The following is a 21427-nucleotide window of genomic DNA, read 5'->3' as shown; positions in this document are numbered from 1 at the left end:
CCAGGCTCTGTCTGAGGTTCAGCTTCCCTCCTATGTCCGGCCTGACAGAAACCAAAAAGACATTCTAGAGTCGTCACCATCACAAAATAGGTGGCTGTTAATTAACAGGTGGCCTTCTGTGTGATATGCCCGAAGGACAGGAGGACAGAAAGACAGAGGGCAGGAAGAGAAAGCTCCTTTAATCTGGCCAACGTGACATTTTCACCGAGCGACCACAACAGGGCGCTGAGACCGTGGTCTGTGGACATGAGGCCACGCACTGTGGCTCCATGGCCACTGTGCTCTCGGCCACTGTGCTAGGCACCGCGACCTTAGGCAAGGAACTGACCCTCCCCCTGCCTCACTTTCCCTACCTGTAACATGAATGGGTCGTGGAGATCACAGGGTTGGTGAGTTAAATGAGTTAGCATGTGAACCCAGAACGAAGCTGACCCTTAAGTGAGCATGCAGGGGCTGGAGGTTGTCTTCGCCGAGGCAAGAGGGGGAGAGGCTGACAGCCCCACAGCTTGCTGACTGTATGCACAGGTGGCCTTCCCGATAGCCAGCCACCCAACCAGGAATCCCTCCTGGGCCTGCTCCCTGCCCCCATCCTCTTAGTTACTGGGCACACAGGCCCGCAGGCAGCGCCAGCACGCCTAGGATGGTCGTGTCTGGGGGTGAGCGGTCCTCAGCCCTCTCTCTCCTGCTGCTCTGTGGGTGGCTCATTTCAAAATCCAGAACACCCATGGAGGTCTTTAACACCTCGCTGTAAGTTTTCTCAAATTGCCTTGTCTGATACGCCTAAGATGGGCGAGCATAAACTCCACCTTCGAACATGGTGAGCTGATCCCACTCCGGAAAGTGAAGCGTTTTTAGCGAACGCCGCGTTTCTGACACATCAGCGTGTCACTTCAGTAGGGAGGCTGGCGGGGGGGTCACGCCAGGTAAGAGGAACTGTTAGCTGAGCCGCCTCATCTCAGTTCAGATCCCTGAGAAGTTAGGCGCTTGAAAACACATGCACATCAGAGTAGAGCTTGTTTGCTTTTTAAACAAAAAACAAAACTCGACTTGCAGAAGTTTCTTGATGAGCAATTAGAAATGCACCCACAGAGGGAGCGACGTGCAGTCCCGAGCTCCCTGGGTCGAGTGTGGGGGGCACGCTTGATTGGCAGCTGGGGGACGTTGGGCCCTGGAGGTCGGCGCTGGGTTCTAACACTTAACGTGGAGTGAATCACTCTGCTTTCCAGAACGACGTTGGGACCCCTGTGTTCTGGGGCAGTTCGTGGGGATGAGGCCATGCACAGCCCCTTGGAGCGATTTCAGGGTGTGGTGGCTGGAGGGCGAGCCCCGGGGCTGGACAGAGAGCCCGGTGCACCCCCAGCCAGTCACCAGGTCCTGTTCTCTTGTCCTCCAGAGCTGGGCGAGATTAAAAACGTCACCACGACGCAGCCTTCCCTGGAGCTGGATGGCCTGGAGAAGTACACCAACTACAGTATCCAGGTGCTGGCCTTTACCCGCGCCGGCGACGGCGTCAGAAGTGAGCAGATCTTCACCCGGACCAAAGAGGATGGTGAGAGAGGGGGCATGTGGGGGGACGCCCCAGAGCGACAGCACCCAGGGCAGAAGCTAGTGTTGGGAGGGTGGGTCCCAGAGCCCGAGGTTCCTCCATCGGCCTGTCCTTGGCTCTGCTCCGGGCCAACCACCTGCTGCCCTCCCAAAATATTCCAGCGCCGTTCAGACCATCGACTTCCTGGGTCGCCTTTGCTGAACGTGTCCATCGTTTCTCTCCCCTAGAATTTTTCTTCTTTTTAAAAATTTTTGGCCGAGGATTATTTAAACAAAAATGCCTTTGTCGCAGAGCCGTAAAACATGTAATTCCTGTTTTGTACCCCATCAGGGTAATCTCCATGACTCGTCAGCTGTTAGCGTAGGCTCAGATGAGTCCCTCCTTCCGTGGGAAGATGACATCACGGTCTACGTCAGATTATTCCACGCCAGCTTTAGAATCACTTTGGAATACGTCTGTAGTTTGAAAGCTTCATATTGATTTTTTTTTAATTTCTTAGAGGAATTCATAGTGATTTAGTAAAATTTTAAATTACGGCTCTCTTTGGCTCAGGCCATTAATTCTTGCTGTTCCGCACAATGTAGACTTGGTTGCGTGACTCTTTCCCAAACCTGCAAAACCTGTACGGCAACTGGTTTTGGGGTTTGGGGTTTTTTGTTTTTGTTTTTGTATTATTTTAAGGGAAACTCTGAGGTGCCATATCTGAGACTGTTTAAAAAGTAAAGTTCTGATAAATATAACAATAGGGAGACAAACCCTCTCCACCTTAAGAAAGGAAGGAGCAAATAATGTCAAATGATACCCACGTGGGACTCTCCCAATCAGGGCACAGAACTGTCCCAGAGTTAGGAGGGGATGAGATACCAGTGCCCCAAAATTCTGCACAGATTTTGGCTTTATTGTCTTCTTTCCAGGAAGCTGGGCAGAGCGCAGTGGGGGAGGTGTTAGCCATTCTTAGACCTCCCGTTGGCGCGATCGATGCTTCTGCAATCTCCAACTCTATGTGGCATATCAGACACACTGGTCCGTCCAGTGGGAGCAAAGCTGGGGACTTGGGCTCCGAGGCCTGGAGAGACTCTTTCTGCAGCCTTTCTGTCCCCTAACAAAGCTTCTCTGACCCCCAGAGCATACCGTCTCCCGTCTACTCTCAGCCCTCACCTCTGCAGGCCCAGCCTTACACCCCCAACCTGTCCCATCCGTCTACTCCCACGCTATTCTCACCGTCTCTGTAGCCCTTCTTGCTTCACTGGGGTGCACACAAATTAGCCTCATTAGCGTTAGCTTGTCCAGAACACACGGGTAATTCTTCCCCGTAATGTGCATTATCACCCAACTCCACTCGAAGAAATTGGATTATTTAGGGAAATCTTAGGGCAAAATGAAATGCCGTTAGAAAGTCACACATTAATGGAGTGCTCTACAAAGCTATGTCCTAAGTGAATGTGGTTATAACTTAGTTTTTAAAAATGCAGTAGACAAAAAGCCGTGTCTAGATGCTGGCTCTGTCCCTTGCTGCCCAAGGGTCTTTGGGCGCCTTACTTACCTAACCTCTGAACTGAACTCATGTACCAAACTGCCATCATGATCGGACTGCACAGGGTTAAGATTTAAAGAGTCAAGTGATGTGTGCAAACAGCCAGCTTGACAAGTAGTGGGTTGGTTACTGACACTACATATTTGATTATTTGATCCCCACTCCTTCAGAGTGGAGGTGGCACATTCTTTTGCATTGCTGAGCAATAACACAAATGTCACTGGAATCATTATTTAAAGAGCAAATTGATCAGCAACATAAATTTTGACACCTGCATTTTTCAGAAGAATGTACAGAAATCCATTAAGAAGGGAAGGCTCCCCACAGCTTATTGACTGGTGATTTTGGATCAATTTTTAATCTCCACTTTTAGGAATCATGGGGTTCTTGCTCAAAGCTTGACCCTGAGACCTAAAATCTAATTTGTCAATCAATTATTCTTTGCTTTTGCATCCAATGCCAAGGGTGTTTGGAGACGCCATGACGGTGAAAGACGCTGCCTTGGGTCTAGCAGTTCCCGCAGGAAGGAGGTGAAGAATCCCACGTGGGCTGGTGTGCGTCACAAAGAGTGATGCCGAACCCAGTGTCAGTATTGACTTGGGATAAATCATCAGCTTTTTCAAAAACAAGCAGAACAGAGATTAGGAAGAAGTAGAGAAAAACTGGTATCACAATGATCTTGTGTCCCAGATATACACGAAAAATTCACTATTTGGAGACGGTGAAGAATTGTGCCAGCCACCTTATAAACTCAATACCTAATGTAAATAGGCATTTTTTATAATAATTTTTTATTATATTATGTTAGTCACCATACAGTACTTCCCTAGATTTTGATGTAAAGTTCCATGATTCATTACTTGCGTATAACACCCAGTGCACCATGCAATATGTGCCCTCCTTAATACTCATCACTGGCCTATCCCAGTCCCCCACCCTCCTCCCCTCTGAAGCCCTCAGTTTGTTTTTCGGAGTCCACAGTCTCTCATGGTTCATTCCCCCTTCTGTTTACCCCCCCTTTCTTCTCCTACCAATCTTCCTACTTCTTATGTTCCATAAATGAATGAAACCATAAGATAATTGTCTTGCTCTGCTTGACTTATTTCACTTAGCATAATCTCCCCCAGTGCCATCCATGTTGCTGCAAATGTTGTGAAATCGTTCTTTTTGATGGCTGAGTAATATTCCATTGTGTATATGGACCACATCTTAATCCAGTCATCTGTTGAAGGGCATCTCAGCTCCTTCCACAATTTAGCTGTTGTGGACAATGCTGCTATGAACATTGGGGTGCATATGGCCTTTCTCTTCACTACGTCTGTATCTTTGGGGTAAATACCCAGTAGTGCAATGGCTGGATCATAGGGTAGCTCTATTTTTAACTTTTTGAGGGACCTCCACACTGTTTTCCAAAGTGGCTGTACCAACTTGCATTCCCACCAACAATGTAGGAGGGATCCCCTTTCTCCACATCCTCTCCAACATTTCTTGTTTCCTGCCTTGTCAATTTTTGCCATTCTAACTGGCATAGGGTGGTATCTCAATGTGGTTTTGATTTGAATTTCCCTGATGGCTAATGATTTTGAACATTTTTTCATGTGTCTGTTAGCCATTTGTATGTCTTCATTGGAAAAGTGTCTGTTCATATCTTCTGCCCATTTTTTGATTTGATTATTTGTTTCCCCTGTATTGAGTTTGAGAAGTTCTTTGTAGATCATGGATACTAATCTTTTATCTGTAGTGTCATTTGCAAATATCTTCTCCCCTTCCGTGGGCTGCCTCTTAGTTTCTTTGACTGTTTCCTTAGCTGTTTACAAAGCTTCTGTAAATAGGCATTTGAGCAGTTTATAGAACTGGATGCAATTTTGTGTCTAATTGAAAGAAGGGAAAGGCTATCATAGAAGGAATGCTTAGTCAAATTGAGAATATAGATCCTGTTTAAACTTCTGCTACAAAATCTTACAGTTCAGAAAGTTTGGATTAACCTGCCAGATTCAATTGAATGATGTGAGGTTATGGACAAAATTCGAGTAAAATAATGATTGCCAACATTCATTAAGTTCTGCCTCAGTAAAACACTAATCCAGGTACAGAGTGAAGTTTCAGTGTTTTTTGATATTCTCTTGGGGAAAGAAATATTAATGCATTGGCACCAAGCATTGAGTTTGGTCCTCTGTACCCCACGCACTTCTTAAACGAGGTCCCTAAACCCCCAGTGTCAGGAAACCTAGAGTTTAAGTTGTGTTGTTAGGTCACTGATCATACTAAGAAGGAAAAATGTAGCACTTGCTAATAAAACGTACAAAAATAGGATAAAATAGTAACTAAAAATAGATAAGATAAATCGAATCAAAAATTAAAAGTAAGGAGGGCACGTATTGCCTGGTGCACTGGGTGTTATACGCAACTAATGAATCATGGAACTTTACATCAAATACCAGGGATGTACTGTATGGTGACTAACATGATATAATAAAAAAATATTATTATTAAAAAAAATCAAAACATTTTTAAAAAGTTTACATCTGCCAAGGATAATTTGCAATTGAAATGTTTGCTCAGAGAACAAGTTGCCTGTGCCTTAAGAAGTTTCTCGGCCTCTGTAAAGATTCTTGGTCCAGGAGACAGATTCTGAAATCTGTGGACATACTCTTGGGTCCATAAACGTACTCTTGGGCCCAGAGACATCGTCTCGGGTCTGTGGACGTATTCTCGGGCTCCCTGAGAGTTGTTCAGGCTTCAGATTCTCTCCCTAGGACTGCTCAATACCTTTATCCTTCTGCAAGAAAGCAAAAGATTACTTGCTGATTTGGTTTTCTGTTTTTTTGAACACAAGACCAGCTAAATCTGAATTCTAAAGGGTTTGTGAAATCCTAATACCGTTTTATTTGCTGAGACTATAATCTGAGCAAAGCCGTGGGGAAAGAGAACACAAACAGAACACAATCTATTAACTTTCCAATTGTCATTTGTATCCTGCAGGCATAAGGTAGTTAGAGCCCCAATCCTTTTCTGCAAAAGTAAACACTGTATATGTATAAATAGAGATGGTTGTGTTTAAGTTCAAATATTTGCTGAGTACACTACTAAGGCACATGACTCTGTAAATCATTCTATATGGGAAGAAGGCCAGCGAGAGGTGCAACAGGGGATCTGTTCCCCCCGCCCCATGAGTCACACTCTCTTTGCGGTGGGGCGGGGACGGGCGCATCTGGAAACAGAGCTCAGAGTGAGCGAGGAGTAAACAGACATCAGGCTGTCTCTGAATCTTTGGGGCCCCCAGATCCTGAGCCACACATTCTCTTGAAGGGGATGGTGTGACCACACCTCAGTGCACCTTGAAAGCAATGGGCTCTGTGAGTCTACTTGCCTACCCACTCGGAGTGCCACCCCTGCGTCGACAGGTGCTGCGTACATGGCAGTGCCGGGCTCTGTGTGGTCGCAGGTGCACCAACAACACAACAGACCAGGGTGTCCCCGGAGGCCTTGCCCCCTGCGGATTTCAGAGCTCCCTGCACTGAGGTGACGCTCAGGCGGGGCCGCAGAGGTGCCCCGTGGGGGGCTCCACATCCCCCGCTGTAGTTCAAGAAGAGCCACCCCACATCCCCCTGCGCCTGTGTATTGGCTCCCCACAGGATGCCACAGTTAAAGGACTTGTCTCCTTTAAAGAATGTTTAGAAAATACCACTCTTATAAGAGCAAAGGCCAGGAATATCGGGATCTTGTGGAAATGGGAACAGAAAAGAGACGTGTGCATGGCTTGACCGTGATGGCCGTTGTGGAGCGTTCCCTCCAGCACCACGTGGTCTGCGCATGGCTCAGGGCCACGTTGGGCTTGGGGGTGTCCAGCGACCACGGCGGATCACACACGCACCAGCTCGCATGCACACACACACACACACACACACACACACACACCACCCATAACACACACACACACCCCTGTCTGTGCCTGATTGCCGAGACCAGAGACGTGACCACCGCAATAATGGAGTTGGCTGAAGCATCTGTGTACGTAGACAGACTTACACTTCAAACCAGAGCAATAGTTTTTCCAAAGCACTGACGTTGATGTTTTACATTAAGATACATCATTAGAAGCCTTAACTGTACAGACTCACTTTTTATGCTGTATAACAGATCACCTCCAACTTAGCATCTTAAAATAACAAAAATTTGTTATCTCACCATTTCCATGGGTTAGGGGTGCGGGGACAGGTCAGCTGGGTCCCTTGCTCGGGATCTCACAGGCTGAAATCCAAGTGTTGGCTGGGGATGTGGGCTCATCCAAGGTCAGGTCCTCTCCCAAGCTCACTGGTTGTTGGCAGGGTTGGGTTCCTTGTATGTGTAGGACTGGCACGGTCTCCTTGGCGCCCAGAGGCCACCTGCCCTTCCCTGTCACATAGCCCCTCCCCAGCAGGACAGTTTACTTCTTCAAGACTAATGGGAGGGTGTCTCTACTGCTTCAAATCTCTCTGAATTCTTCCATCTCTGACCTCTAGACCCCTCTTATAAGGGGCTCCTCTGATTAGGTCAGGCCCACCCAGAATACTCTCCTCTTGGTTAACTTAAAGTCAGCTGATTAGGACATTAATTATATATGCAAAATCCCTTCACCTCTGTCACATAACATAACCTGATCATGGGAATAATCCATCCATCACAGTGACAGTTACCACCCACGTTCAACAGGAAGGAATTACACAGGCACGTACATCAGAGGAAGAGAATCTTCGGCACCATCTTAAAATTCTTCCTACCACATTACAGCTGATGAAATCATTTTTCTATTCACTTAGAAAATCTTAGAATGTTCCAGATACTGCCTCAGGCACTGGAGATACAGTAGAGAACAGAGTGAGCCTGGTGGGGCTTGTAGGCTGCTGGAGGAGACAGATACTTGAGTGGATCCTGACATGTGCCCCAAAAAGAAGGTACTTAAGAGAGAACTTGGGAGCCCTGACTTAATCTAGGCTAGTGGTCAGAGAAGGTTTTCTCAAGGAAGTAATATTTAGTAGAACCTGACAGATGCATGAGAGTTGTCAAGGAAAAGAAAGAGAGTAGGAAAAGATTCTAAACAGAAGGAAGCTAAGCCCCTAGACCATCCTGTGTCAAGGTCCTGGGGTGGGACAAGCATGCCACTTCCAGAGATCTAAAAAGTGGTCTGATATTGCAGAACACTAAGCCAGAGGAAGAGGCCAACTACTAACCATGTCCACGTGGAGGTCTAAAGGGCTCACTAACCTTACACATCCTCTGGGGTGGTGCCAAGGGGAGAGAATTCTAGGTTCTGGCTTTTGCAACCACGAACATAGCTGTGCAGTTTCCTACAACAGGTACAGGAGGGGGGAGGTTTGGAAGGGAAGACGGTGATCTCAGTTTGGGACATGGTAGGTCTAAGGCACCTGTGAATCTGAGGGGAGATCTCAGTGGCAAGTGGCTGTGCGAGCTGTAAGAGCTTCTGAAATGCCGTACGGAGGTGTAGGCAAATTGAAAGAACATGGGAGAGCTGGTTCTCTGGAGCCGCATTCTTTACTTCAGTCAATTAGATCTGAAGCCAGAAATCCACTCAACAAGGGCTAGGAATTCGTGAAAATTATCTAAACTTGCTTGTACTTCCATTAAAAAAAAAAAAAAGCAGATTAACAGAATGTAACTTGATGACTAAGAATGTTGTAAGAAGTATGTCCCAGACAGACCATCCTACACCATCTGTTTTCTGCAACTCTCAGCATCTGGTGTTTATAGTTCAACACTGGGTCACAAGGTAAAGGCTAGGATCCTTTAGTGGTGTGCAATGTAAAGAAATGAAGATTGTCCTTACAAATGATAGCTAGAATTTATTTGGTGCCTGCTGTGTGCAAAACTCCATATACATTCTTTAGATGAATTATCTCTCATAATCCTAGCAATAAAACCACAAATAGGTACAGTTATTGTTCCAGCTTCATAGATGAGAAGACTAAGGTTGGAGAAAGTTGGAGAAGTTGTTGGAGAAGTTAATGTATTTGCCCAGGACAGAGAGCTAAGTGGTAGAGCTGAATAGAAGCCCTCAGTGGGAATGCAGGGTTCACATCTTCCACCATCATGATATAGAATTTTGTTGTATAAAATTCTAATAACCCTACAAGGAATATTGCACTAGACAGATCATACATCAGTGTATGAGGAGTCAGGGATTTACACAGTAAATGCAGGGAAAGCCCTTTGATCTGATATAATCAAGAGAAGTTAATGGAAATAAAGCAAGAAGTCACTAAAGTTTACAGTAACCAACAGACGTACTTTAAGGTGTGTTTAAGGTACATTGCATTTTAACTTAAAACATACAAATAGGATTGATTCTCTATTCATTCTTTAATTAAATAACTTGGTCTCATTTCTTCAAGTTTTGGATGAAGAGATCTCTACGTCATCGGTTCCATGACAGTTTCCATCATGGATCATCTGCCATTTCCAGCTTAGGTTCCCTGATAGTGGAGTAAAGCATGCTGCCATTTGCCAACAATCTCTTCGCTTGATTTCTTTTTTAAATCTGTCTGTCTTGATTTTTGCCATGTGTATCATTTTTCTCAATGGTCTTAGCCCAAACCTAGCCAAACCTTCCTTTTTTTTAACTTACCTTTGAGAAAACTTTTCCGAAGAAGTCCCACTAATTGTCACAGAAACAGCTTTCCTTGGCACTCATAGTTCATAGGTTTATGTAATGAATTAAATCGCGTTACCATGACAAGTATAAGTGTCACAAACAAGGGGAAAACAAGCATGACTGACTTGTTGAGCAGCCCCGCAGGTGGTTGCTGCCCAAGCACTTGGGCTTCTAGAAGGAAGCTGGCCAGAGGGAGTGTTGGGCATGAACGGCAGCAAGGTGGTTGCTTTGCAGAAGGAATGGAGAGTGTTGGCGAATCCGGGGCATCCATTAGGATGAAAAGGTCAAGCAAATGTTCACTCTACCCTTGGTGTTCAGGAGGAGCCTTTGCGGGTCTGAACCAGGTTGAGGATTGGTGGATGTCTTGGCTGTTACCCTCACCGGTAGGAAACCTGAGCACAAATGCCCTCGTACTCAGGACAGCAGTGCCTTGCTCCTGACGACTTAGTAATTCGGGTGTCATAGCTTACGCGTGTCCCCTTTCCTAGACCCCTGCCATCAGCAGGACGCCAAAAACTGGTCCCGAGGTTTATATTTTCAAATGGTGACGATGTCCAACCCAAGTTGGCTCTCATGGTGGTTGCTGGTTTTGTCACTTTGACCTAGAAGAGTCAAGAGGGCGATCATGAGACACACATTCAACTCCAGAAATGTTTACTGAGCAGTTATGTTGCTACTGGAATAGGAAGAGACTCAAAGCTTCCTCCAGGGGCTCACAGGGATGTATGTTGGTTGGAATGTGAAGACCTCTATCCAGGTGGGACCCACCGTCCACGTGGGCAGTCGGACAAATGCGGAACAAAACAAGATCCTCAAGGCTTATCTAGTAGCAACATTAATGTTCTTCTCCCTTCTCCCTGTAGCCTGCCTACCTCACTCCATCCTCCCTCTTCAGCCTGGAAAACGGAAAGATGGGGGGGAGGGTAAATGCCTTCAAGCTCACTCCCAAATCATGCTTAATACCATTAGCACCACGTCCTGCCTCTTAGATGGTTTACAGAGGAGGGTTTGGCGTCTGCGTGAGCTGTGAATCTTTGACGCAAAAATCTATCCTCATTTAAAGTATTTCTGTACCTCCCCTCTGCCGAAAAGAATGCCATTACCAAGTGTTTCGGGCAAGGAAGAGTAGTCCGTGATGACTGTGGAAGTTTGCCCGCATTCCTCTCTCACTCAGGAGGCAAGACATACATCCCCAGCCTGTTCAAAGCCAAACTCTGTAGCAGCACAAGAAGCTAAATTCTCCAGCTGTTCAGAGACGGGGAATCACGAGGGACTGCAAGGGGGACGTATGCCTCCCGGGAACACAGGGACTTGAGCTGAATGTATAAGTTCTGTGGGAGAAACAGTTATTCGTGGCACTTGTTGAAGAGCAGCAAGGGAGACTTTCTTCAGGGGGACTGCTGTGAGGCACACGTGTGGGGACCACCTCAGTGGGGGGTCACTGTAAGAGAGAGAGAGACTGGGCTTCCCTTCAAATACAACAAGTGAAAGTGGGAATTTACAGCCAAGGGATGGAGGGGAAGGAGTGGGGTTGCTGGGCGGAAAATTACGGACAGGAGACATCAGGGATGCAGGGCGTTCTGACTAAATGGATGGAACAGGACTTCTGCTTGTGTGTCAAGAGTGATCAAATATTGGGGAGGTTCTGGCTGACCTGACTCAGCAGGATTCTTACTAAAATTAGGCTCTTAGAGGACATGCCTGAGGACAGGACTGGTGGGGCTCACCAGTGAGAGAGACCGTCAGTTCCTAGGGCTGCTGGAACAGAGTACCACACACAGGGGGCTTCAACCACAGAGATGCATTGTCTCATGGTTAGGAGGCCGAAAGTCCAAAGTCAAGGTGTGGGCCAAGTTGGTTCCCTCTGAGGGCTGTCAGGGAGAGTCTGTTCCAGACTTCTGTCCTTGGCTTATCAATGGCCATCTGCTCCCTGTGCCCTCACACTGTCCTCTCTCTCTGGGTGTTTTTGTGTCCACAGTTCCCCTTTCTTCAGAAGGACTCCAGTCCTACTCGGTGAGGGCCATCCTAACGACCGCAATTTAGCTCGGTCATCTCTCGAAAGACCGCTTCTCCAAATAGGGTCGTAGTCCGAGCTTCTGGGGTCGGGGCTTCCACATGCCGATTCTGAGGGGACCCGGTGGAGCCCTCTCTCGGGTCAGCACTGTTCCTCGAGGAGCTGACCGCGGAGAGGGGCCGGGCCCAGCTGGGGCGGGGGTCGTGTTGGGCAGCGTGGGCCCGAGCGCCCAGTCGAAGCTGCATCTCTGTGACTAAACGCCCGGCTCTTCTAGTTCCAGGTCCTCCTGCGGGAGTGAAGGCAGCCGCGGCCTCGGCCTCCATGGTGTTCGTGTCCTGGCTTCCCCCTCTCAAGCTGAACGGCATCATCCGAAAGTACACTGTCTTCTGCTCCCACCCCTATCCCACAGTAAGTTGGTAAATAGCCAAGTGCCTTTCAAGCACCTTCCAGAAGCGAGCTGCGAGTGCTCAGTGGGGACGGTTTCGTTCCTTTGTTTCCCACCTACTTGGGTCTTTCCAGTGGTTTTATTTTTTTCTCCCGTTGTCTCCACCACAAAGCAACATCCTCATTTGTACCTCATTTGAAAATACCCATCTGAATCATTGTAAGGGACACAATTGTCTAGAATTATTGTTTATTTGGTGACTTTCCACAAAACTGCCAGCCGGCTTCTCAAAATCAAAACCCAGAGGTCTTAATTGTGCCTTAACTGATAGTCGGTGGACAACACCTATTGATTTTGCTGTTGGACTCGTCATTCTGTGCACTCCAGGCCCTCCCTGCCTCCCCCTTCCCTCCGCCCTAACTCCTATGGCCCACCTCCCACCCCTTCTTCCCGCCAGGCCCCATCCCCACTGAGGGAGAGCAAGCAAGTCCCTGTTGTGCCAGACACGGGGGCCTCTACTGAGGATCTGTGACCCTGACAATTACGTGGTCCGCCTCGTTCATTATGACAGAATTAAAAGTTAGGGTAATTAATACTTCCCAGTGCTGCCTTTATTTTCATTAATATTATTACTACCAAGTCATAATTACAGAGCTAAGCTGTTTCTCAGACCAGATACAAAAGCAGATCCAAATGGGAAATTTTAGAGAAAAGAAAAAGTGGGACAAAAAATTCATGTTATCTTCATAGGATTATGTAAGGCATTTTCAGAGGTAGGCACCTTGTCTGACCCCTCTGTCTGTCCCCTCACTGGGCCATAGAACTTGAGAGGCATAGTTATTCGGGAAGTATTTGTGGAATGAATACACGACCTAATTTTGGTTCTTTGTTGTTGTTGTTTTTAAGATTTTATTTATCTATTTGACAGAGACAGCCAGCGAGAGAGGGAACACAAGCAGGGGGAGTGGGAGAGGGAGAAGCAGGCTTCCCGCCAAGCAGGGAGCCCAATGCAGGGCTCGATCCCAGGACCCTGGGATCATGACCTCAGCTGAAGGCAGACGTTTAACAGCTGAGCCACCCAGGCGCCCCCTAATTTTGTTTTTTATTGTGGTAAAATACCTTCACATAGAATTTACCATCTTAGTCATTTCTAAGTGTCCAGGTCAGTGGCTTTAAGCACACTCACACTGTCATGCGACCGTCTCCACCGTCCACATCCAGAACATTCTTATCTTTCCAAACTGAAACTCTGTCCCCCTTAAGCACTAACTTCCCGTCCCCTCTCCTTCCAGCACCGTCAGCCACCGTCTGCTTTCTGCCTCTGTGAATCTGACCACTCTGGGGGTCTCTTAGAGGTGGAATCAGACAGCCTTCGTCTTTCTATGACTGGCTCACCTCACCGAGCACTGTGTCCTCAAGGGTCATCATGTTGTAGCAGGTGTCAGGATTTCCTTCCTTTTTAAGGCGGAATCATATTCTTGAACTAATTTATTAACTGATTCTCTAATTAAAGTGATACATTTTCCAAAGCCTAGAGTCTGTTGGGACCCCCCAGGCCTTGGAGCGCCCCAGACAGTGAGCGTGGGAGATGGGGGAGAGCATGTGTTCGGTTCGCAGAGGTCTGCGTCTCTGCCGGAGAACATTCGGCAACAGCAGCCCCTCTGGAGCTGAAGTAAAGATTGACATGTAAATGGTCAGAGACGGGCTCCAGAACTTTCTTGCGGGTTCCTTCTTTGTTATCAGTCATGGTGGTAATTCCCACCTGCCGAATCCTGCCATCACAGTGCAGAGATACTAAGGAAGCAGTACCGGGAGGAAGGGCCAGGCGGTCATGGTCTGCGACTCAGAGAGGCGATTCGCGGAGGACCCCTGCGCAGGCCCTGATTCTCCCGTCAGCCCCAACGTAGAACCCATCCGCCAGAGAGAGACGAAGTCATTGCTCGAGTAAAGCATAGCTGTGTTCCACTCCAATCTGAAAGGCTTCTTTATTTCTATTCACTCATTCATCCATCTATTTGCTGTCACACGCACATTTGCTGTTCTGACTCCAGCAACCTAGGAAGAGACTAGCAGGGTACCCAGAACGCCAGCAGCTCCCCCTCCATCTGCTCTTTATCTCTAAGCTGCCAACCCCAGCCCGGCCTATTTGCAGCTGGGCCTGACAGACCGATGCGTGGGCGCGACAGCCCCCGTTGTGGATGCTGGCGGCCACGTTAGTCCCCGTCCTCCCAGCCTGTGAATTCCGCACCATGGAATAAATTGCAGGAGGTACAAATCCTGCAGCCGTGATCAAACTGTCTGCAGGAGGGAGAAGAAAGGGATTTCCACGGTCTCTCCGTGCACAGAACAATGGGGTTCACCCACCCGGGACCTTCCCAGGCCCTTCCAAAAACGACCATCATAAGATCCAAGTAACCAGAAAAGATGGGGATGAGCAACCAGATTTTTCACCAACTTGATGTCTGACTCCCACTAACTACGTGTCTCTGTGCTGCTTTTGACGATATGAAAAAGCACCATGGATCCAGAAATAGGATCGTGACGGGGTGCCTGTGGTCTTCCGGGCAGCAGCATGTCTGTTTTGGTCCAGAGTCCCAGAGCGGCCCTCGATAACGTGAAGTGAACCAGAATCGGGCTATTCCATCGCTCGAACCACATGGCTCTTCATCTCCTTCAAACATCGCCTAAGGCCACAAGGCCCAGATTTTTTCATAGACTGTATTTTTAAATCACTTTTGGGTGACAGGGAAACTGAGTGGGAGATACAGAGATGTCCCATACAAGGCCTATTTTGAAAATAAAACAATACCATTCTAAGAGCGGAGAGAACTAATACATTTCTTACACTTGAAAATACCGCCCATTATTTTGGGGGTTTTGCTCACATGGAATTAGGAAGAGAGTATAAATTACTGGAAAGAGGGACTATGTTTCCCTCCTGAGCTTCTGTAATTTGACTTGAAGTCAGAAGACTGGATGCTGTCACCTCTTGCGAGGCTTTGAGTTTGCCGCCTATGCGGCCGAGTAAACACCAGAGGGCAGTGTGAGCTCTGTATGTTTCTCTTGCTCATCTCTCCGCCTTCTCTCTGAAATGATTTCATAGTTGAATGTAGAACATGGGAAGATAAATGAGGACACCGCACACCCTGTAATTTGTTGCGCTGTAAGGGACTCCCTCGGCTAACCTCCTCGCTGATATAAAATTCCTCTAGGACCTGTGACAAGCTCCAGGCTCTTCTCTGCAATGCGTAAAGCCCATTGTCTAGTAACAGGCACTGGTTTCATTGTGTTCTCTCGGGTCAGCTTAGTCAAAGACGTTCAGATTTGAAATTGCTTATGTGGTCAGACGAGAAACTGGAAATTCATCTAAAGTCTGGTGGTGCTGGGAGTCTCACGGTAAGGGACCCGCAGGTGTGCCGAGACATCGACCTTCCCAGGCAGAGATTCGAGCCACAAAATCTTAAGTTTCATTTGATTCAGGAACTCATCCATATAATTTTGGGGCCATGGCTATTAATTTTCATATATGATGGTTGGAATGATCTGTTCACCCACTTGTAAGGTCCCAGGGAGAAAAGAGCGAAGCTGGATCTCCTCTCTAGCACGCCTCCCTGCATGGAAGCAGCCCGCGGGAAATGCCATGTGTTAGCTAAGCGTGAGGATACAGAAAGTGTCTCTTTCACGTGCTAAGCAGACGAGACAGGGAAATTAGGCAGCACAAACTTCTCAGCTATGAAAAACAAAATCAGAAGGCCTGAAAGAATTATGTCAATGAGCCGTGCCCCACATCAGTTCTTCCAGTTTGGGATGATGATGTGATCCAGTCCCTGCACCATCAGGTGTTCAGTCGACGGTGCTGAATGAGCAAAGGAGAATGTTCCAGTACTCTTCTTATCCAGAAGACGACTTTCAGCAGCCAAACTCCCCACGGGGTAGCCCACAACTTAGAAGTAAGCAAGTCTTCAGGAAAGCAGGGAAAGTAACCTTCGCCGGGGCCGGGTAAATTCTGAGCCAAGGTAGCAAGTGTGCGTTTGCCCCCTGCCCACCCACCCACCCCAGGGCCTGCATTTAATAAATCATGGGGCTGAGGACAAGGGAGACGGCTTCAGAAACCCAGAAATGTTGAGTAATCTCGGGTCGAACAAGAGTGCCATGATGGAACCCTCAAGTGGGGTCGACCTGACCATCCATTTTTATAATGCTGTCCATCTCTTCTGGCCACTTCTCCTGTCCCCGAAGCCACCACAGACCCCCTGGTGGTACGAGGCCATTTCCCCCTCCCCCTTGACACCCACCCTTAAATGTACGCGTTTCTCAATACTCTTCCTTCATCCTCCTTTCCTAGTTTTTATTATCTCCATGAATCATTAAATCTGTTCTTGTAATTTAACTATCATCTGAAGTTATGAAGGTCAAAAACGTTTCTCTCCAACCCCGACCATCTTAGAGGACCAGTCAGTCCCATATTGCCAACTTCCTTCCATCCATGTCTCCATCAAGACTCCACCACATCCAACGTGTCCAGAACCAAATTCATTCCTGCTCCCCTTCTCTTCCTGTCTCCCAGCTAAACTAATGATCTAATGATACCCTTTGTCCTCTGACCAGAGGCTTGAATCTCAGGGATTTACACCTAGACTTTTATTTTCTTTCACATGTACGTCCCTTGTGAGTTGGTGGTAGCTCTGCTCCGTGTTATCCGCACTGCAGGAGGGACCAATGCGGGATTTATGGCAGACAGAAGGACCTCTCTGGGGGGTCTGACATGGGCATAACACGGCCTCCCCCCACCACAAGGGAACCAGGAAGCCAATCCCAACACAGACCCGGAAGACAGGAAAACCAGAGGAGCTTAGAGAACAGCTCTAATGGCGACCACGGGACTGCCATGATAAAAGATAGAGTGTCTGCCTTTCTTAGAGAAGTTCCTGGTTCTAAGGAGGGCAGAAAATACCAGAGATGGTCGCTGTTCTTGTGACGTGGCAAAGGACACAACCAGGACGTGCAGAGGACAGGATGACATGGAGCACAGGCAAGGGGGTGTCGCACAAACAGTAGGGTCAGAGTCAGTTTCTTGGGATGTACGTACAGCCCTGGCTTCCAGGTAGGGATGTTTTACTGAACTGAAGGGTATTACAACCAGAGGAAACAGCATCTGTGAAGTGACTGTGTCACGAGAATCCTCTCTCTACAATATCTTTTCAATCCTCGCCCTTCTTTTCATGCCCATCAACATTCCCCGGGTTTAGGTCCTCACCTGGGGAACCAAACTAGTGGGAATCAGAAGCCTTCCCACTGCCAGTCTCAAGGGCCAGTCTGGTGTCCACATTACTGTCGTCATCATTCTTTCATATTCTAGATCTGACCATGTCACTCCCTTGGGTGCATTCTTGGATGACTCCCTTTTTACCTAAATCCTCAAGATGGCCTGGATAGATTCCCACGATCCAGCTCCAACTCCTGTCCAGTCTCAGATCTCCTATTCCAGCCAGTTCTTGAGCCGTGTCATGTCTCGTGTGTGTGCACGCGTGCTTACTCTGGGTCCTCCCTGCCTTTTTCCTCTCATCCTCCTCCCATTTAAAGCCTTTATCCTTAAGTCTCAACTTAAATGCTATATTATTTACTCCACCATTTTTGAGCATTTGCTATATGCTAAACATTTTATGCCTGTGGTTTCCAAACGTATTTCTTCGTGGCTCACAATAGGAAATGCATCTTACAAGCACAGTCCTGTACCCACACAATAAAAGCTTCGCAAACAAAATTTACCCTTGCTCCACATGATGGACTCTGATATTTGCCATTCTGGTAGGTTTTTTGCTTTTCCATTTTATTTTACAAATGATCGTCAAAACTCACAAAATTGCTTCCGTTATCTGCATCTTAACCAATACTGGTTTTCATCAGTTAATCTTTGTGATTACCGTATGCAGGTGGGGTTACTAGGACCTCACTCTAGTGATACGGAAATGCAGCATGTGCCATCTGGCCAGGACCATGCAGTTTGCAAGGTAAAGGCAGGGACTGCAACCCACAGGTATTTGAGCTCAGAGTCCAGGCCCTTCACCCTCACAGCCTACAGCCTTCCCTGGGAAGCTGGTCCCCAGCATTGGTTTTCAGCCTCATTTTGGCGTAACTACAACCTCTTGCATTATTGTTAGGTGGGGGCAAACTTGGGCCCCCAGATTGGCTTGTCAGCAGAAGTACAGGCCCCCCAGCTCGTCACTGTTCTGCCTTCAGAAAGCCTGGTATTATGCTGAAATAGCGGATGTTCAGCAAATGTTGTGTTGGATTAAATGTTATGGATAATGGCTATGAGTTGTCCAGCAGAGGTGAAGCTGTATAATGAAGTTTCTGGTTCATAAGGCAGGAAAGTATCTTATATACTTGGGGATGCTTTCGCTCTCATAAAGAATTAGATAAGACACGTGTGCTTTTAAATCACTGACATGGAAATCATCCTTCCGTAGGTCTTTCTAAAAGACCTAATGGTGGCTCTCTCTTTTCTGTGGTGGCAGAGCTAGAAATGATGGAGCAGCCACAAGTTGGCGAAGAAGGCGCGGGCCGGTTCCATCTGCACATGCGCAGTGAATTACTTGTTCATCGTCAAGTAAGCGACAGCGCTCAAGTCAGAGTAATAAAGCGCTTTTACAGATAGATCATTTGCACGGCAGAGGGGTGACCGCAGAGAAGAGATGAGGCACAGCTGTAGTGAACGGAGTTGATTTTGTTCCGAAGAGCCTGGGTAAAGTAAGGGCCCTGTGGTGCCAGTCTGGCTAATTGGACGGTGCTGATTCTAAACAGTAATGTGAAGCCACTAGCTTCTTCTGTGCCTTTTCTGGACATCAACTTTAGTGCGCTTGCAAAGTCATAATTTTTATATTTCCAAAGCCAAAGTCGTTTGTCTGGAAGACTTTTTAAGAAGCCAACGGTCATAGATATAACAACAGTTATGGTCATCTCAGGAAAGGGCAGACGAAACCACCAAAATTGACTTGGAGGAAGCGAGTAGCTCGAATACGCTCTTCCGCTACGCATGCAGGCCGTCCCAGCCTGTCTCTGCAGGGTAGGCTTCCAGATCCATTACCTTCTCTTGGGGTGAAAAAAGTGAAATACAATGAAAATCAGACCAGAATGTATTATACATGAGACTTTAAAGAATAAAGACAAATCTTAAATTGATCCAGCTAACTTCTTATTCTTAATGTAATCCAGGTCATTTCTCTGACACTAAACAGAAAGATTTTCTATGTCCTCGAAGTGTCGTTGTCCAATAATTAAAAGAGCTATTTTGCTTATTCTGCTCTGGGAGAGGTTTTTTTAAATCACTGCTGTGAACATACTATCCACAAAATCAGAACATTCGAGTCTTTTTTTAAATAATTAGATATTAGAGCTTTTTAAAGCACCATACTTCTTTGGTAGAAATAGTTTTTCATTAAAAAGTTAATTGAAATTTTTTAAGTGGAATTCTTTTTATATCCATGAGATACACTGAATAATTTGATCTGAGCAGCCTGCGAATCCATAGTCATTCTTTACATGGTTATTCTCGATTGTATTCAAATAATTTCTAGGTCATTAGTCAACTTAATGCAACAGGTGTTGCCTCAGTCTGTTCTGGTTAGTGGCGGGTGGGTCCTGACCTGCAATGCTGGGACCTAGGATCCCCGAGAAATCGTAGAGGGAGGGATACGGCTAGGCCACCCTCAGAGAGCCTGAACCCCCATCCAGCGTGGAGAGGTGGTGAGGACTTGCAAGACCTTAATCTGAAGGGGAGTAAAGACCACAACCAGAACCTTACATAACATATAAACCAAGGGCGGATGTGGCCCCCCGTGGAGGGGCTGAGAGAAGGCTACAGGCTTTGCAAGTCATCCATCGAGCTAAATAGTGTGAGGGGTTTGGAAACGAATCCAGCAACTATTGGATAAATATCCAGTTTTATAGAAATCACTAAAGAGCATTGAAAGTAATTCATTGTGGTTAATTTTACCTTATTTACTCTTACAAAGTGTCTTAAACATGAAAGGAAGATGATTGTACCAAAGCCAAGAGGCAAAAATAGTTCTGTAGTGACAGTAGGTCCAGTAGACCCTGTTCTCGGGGTTTTTGTGGGTGACACTGAAGCACGGGGAGAAAACCAACCTTCCAGCAAGCTCTACGTTCTTTTGAGGAGTATACTGTCGGGTTCCTCAGAAATCCATGACTCCACCCACCAGACATAAAGCAATAGTGAGAAAGGCAGAACAAGTCAATCACAAGCTGTGTTTTCTACTCTGGGTACAATTTTCGTGAAGTCAAAATATCTGAGGTTTTATAAAAGAAACTTGCCATAAATATTTTTTAAATCAAATACGTGAAGTTTTTATTTATTTTCCTAGGCATTTTATAAATATTAATCATGTCCTCCACTATGACTGAAATAGTTTAAGAAAGGGAATTGAAATGATTTTGATTTCTAGATTTTAGGAGGAGCTTGTCGGGATCTTACTATGCCTCATTTCATTATTCTTCCATTGGCCAAGTTACGATCATTTCTTGTTCCCTTGGGGCAGGAACTTCCCTTACAGTCTGCACACTGGACTTGAACTCAGTAAATGCCTATGAATCCAAACACAGCAACTATGGATGAGTTTTTCCCATTACAGGCACGGGGCTAAGAGCTCTCGCATACATTTTCTTTGCAAGACCCAAAGGAGAGATCTGTAGTCCGGTGACCTTACACGGCTGACCCCAGGTGTCCTATCCCTCTGGCCATCCCTTATCAGCCCAGTTATAGCCATCCATGAGGATTAATTCACATCGTAGACATAATCAAACCCTCTAGAGTGGCTAATATCTCTGTCTTAACTTTGAAGATGAGACGACAGAGTTATAGATCTGCCAGCAGGAAATTAAATATTTAGAGATTTAAATTTTTAAATTTTGAAAAAAGCGCATCCCCTCCTCCCCACCAATTTCTCCTTTTGCCACCTTCAATTCACTAATCCTAGGAACCTACATTTGGAGTGTGCTTTTCTTTAGGCTACAATTGTCTGTCTTGCTGCCCTTGAGGTAGAAGCTCCCCTGTTCCTTTCTATTCCCTGCACACTCTCAATGCTTTAGCGTCTCTGATGCATCAGTGCAGCAGAAGGGGCAGGGAAATCTGGAAATAAAATCAGTCACTTCTCACTGACCAGAGTTTGGAAGGGAGTGGCACATAAAGGGACGGATTGTACAAATTAGCAAGTCACCTCCAACATGATGAGATCATTGTGTTGGGAAATCCGGAATCAAATAAAGAGACAATTGATGAA

General features: G+C 46.7%; 1 protein-coding gene across 2 annotated transcripts in view; it reads left to right on the top strand.

Annotated features, from left to right (window-relative positions):
* The window catches only part of DSCAM (DS cell adhesion molecule), a 718005-nt gene that overhangs the window by 624286 nt on the left and 72292 nt on the right, over positions 1-21427 (top strand). For both annotated transcript variants that reach the window (XM_087861321.1, XM_087861322.1), the window contains exons 19-20: positions 1394-1549; positions 12018-12151. In XM_087861321.1, coding sequence (XP_087717447.1) covers positions 1394-1549; positions 12018-12151 — 290 coding nt within the window. The remainder of the gene's footprint in view (positions 1-1393; positions 1550-12017; positions 12152-21427) is intronic.

Source organism: Ursus americanus, chromosome 4 (assembly GCF_024610735.1).
Source record: "Ursus americanus isolate L20-20 chromosome 4, mUrsAme1.1.p, whole genome shotgun sequence".
Taxonomy (NCBI): Eukaryota; Metazoa; Chordata; class Mammalia; order Carnivora; family Ursidae; genus Ursus; species Ursus americanus.
Note: the sequence above shows the minus strand (reverse complement) of the source record. Positions and strands in the feature narration are given on the sequence as shown.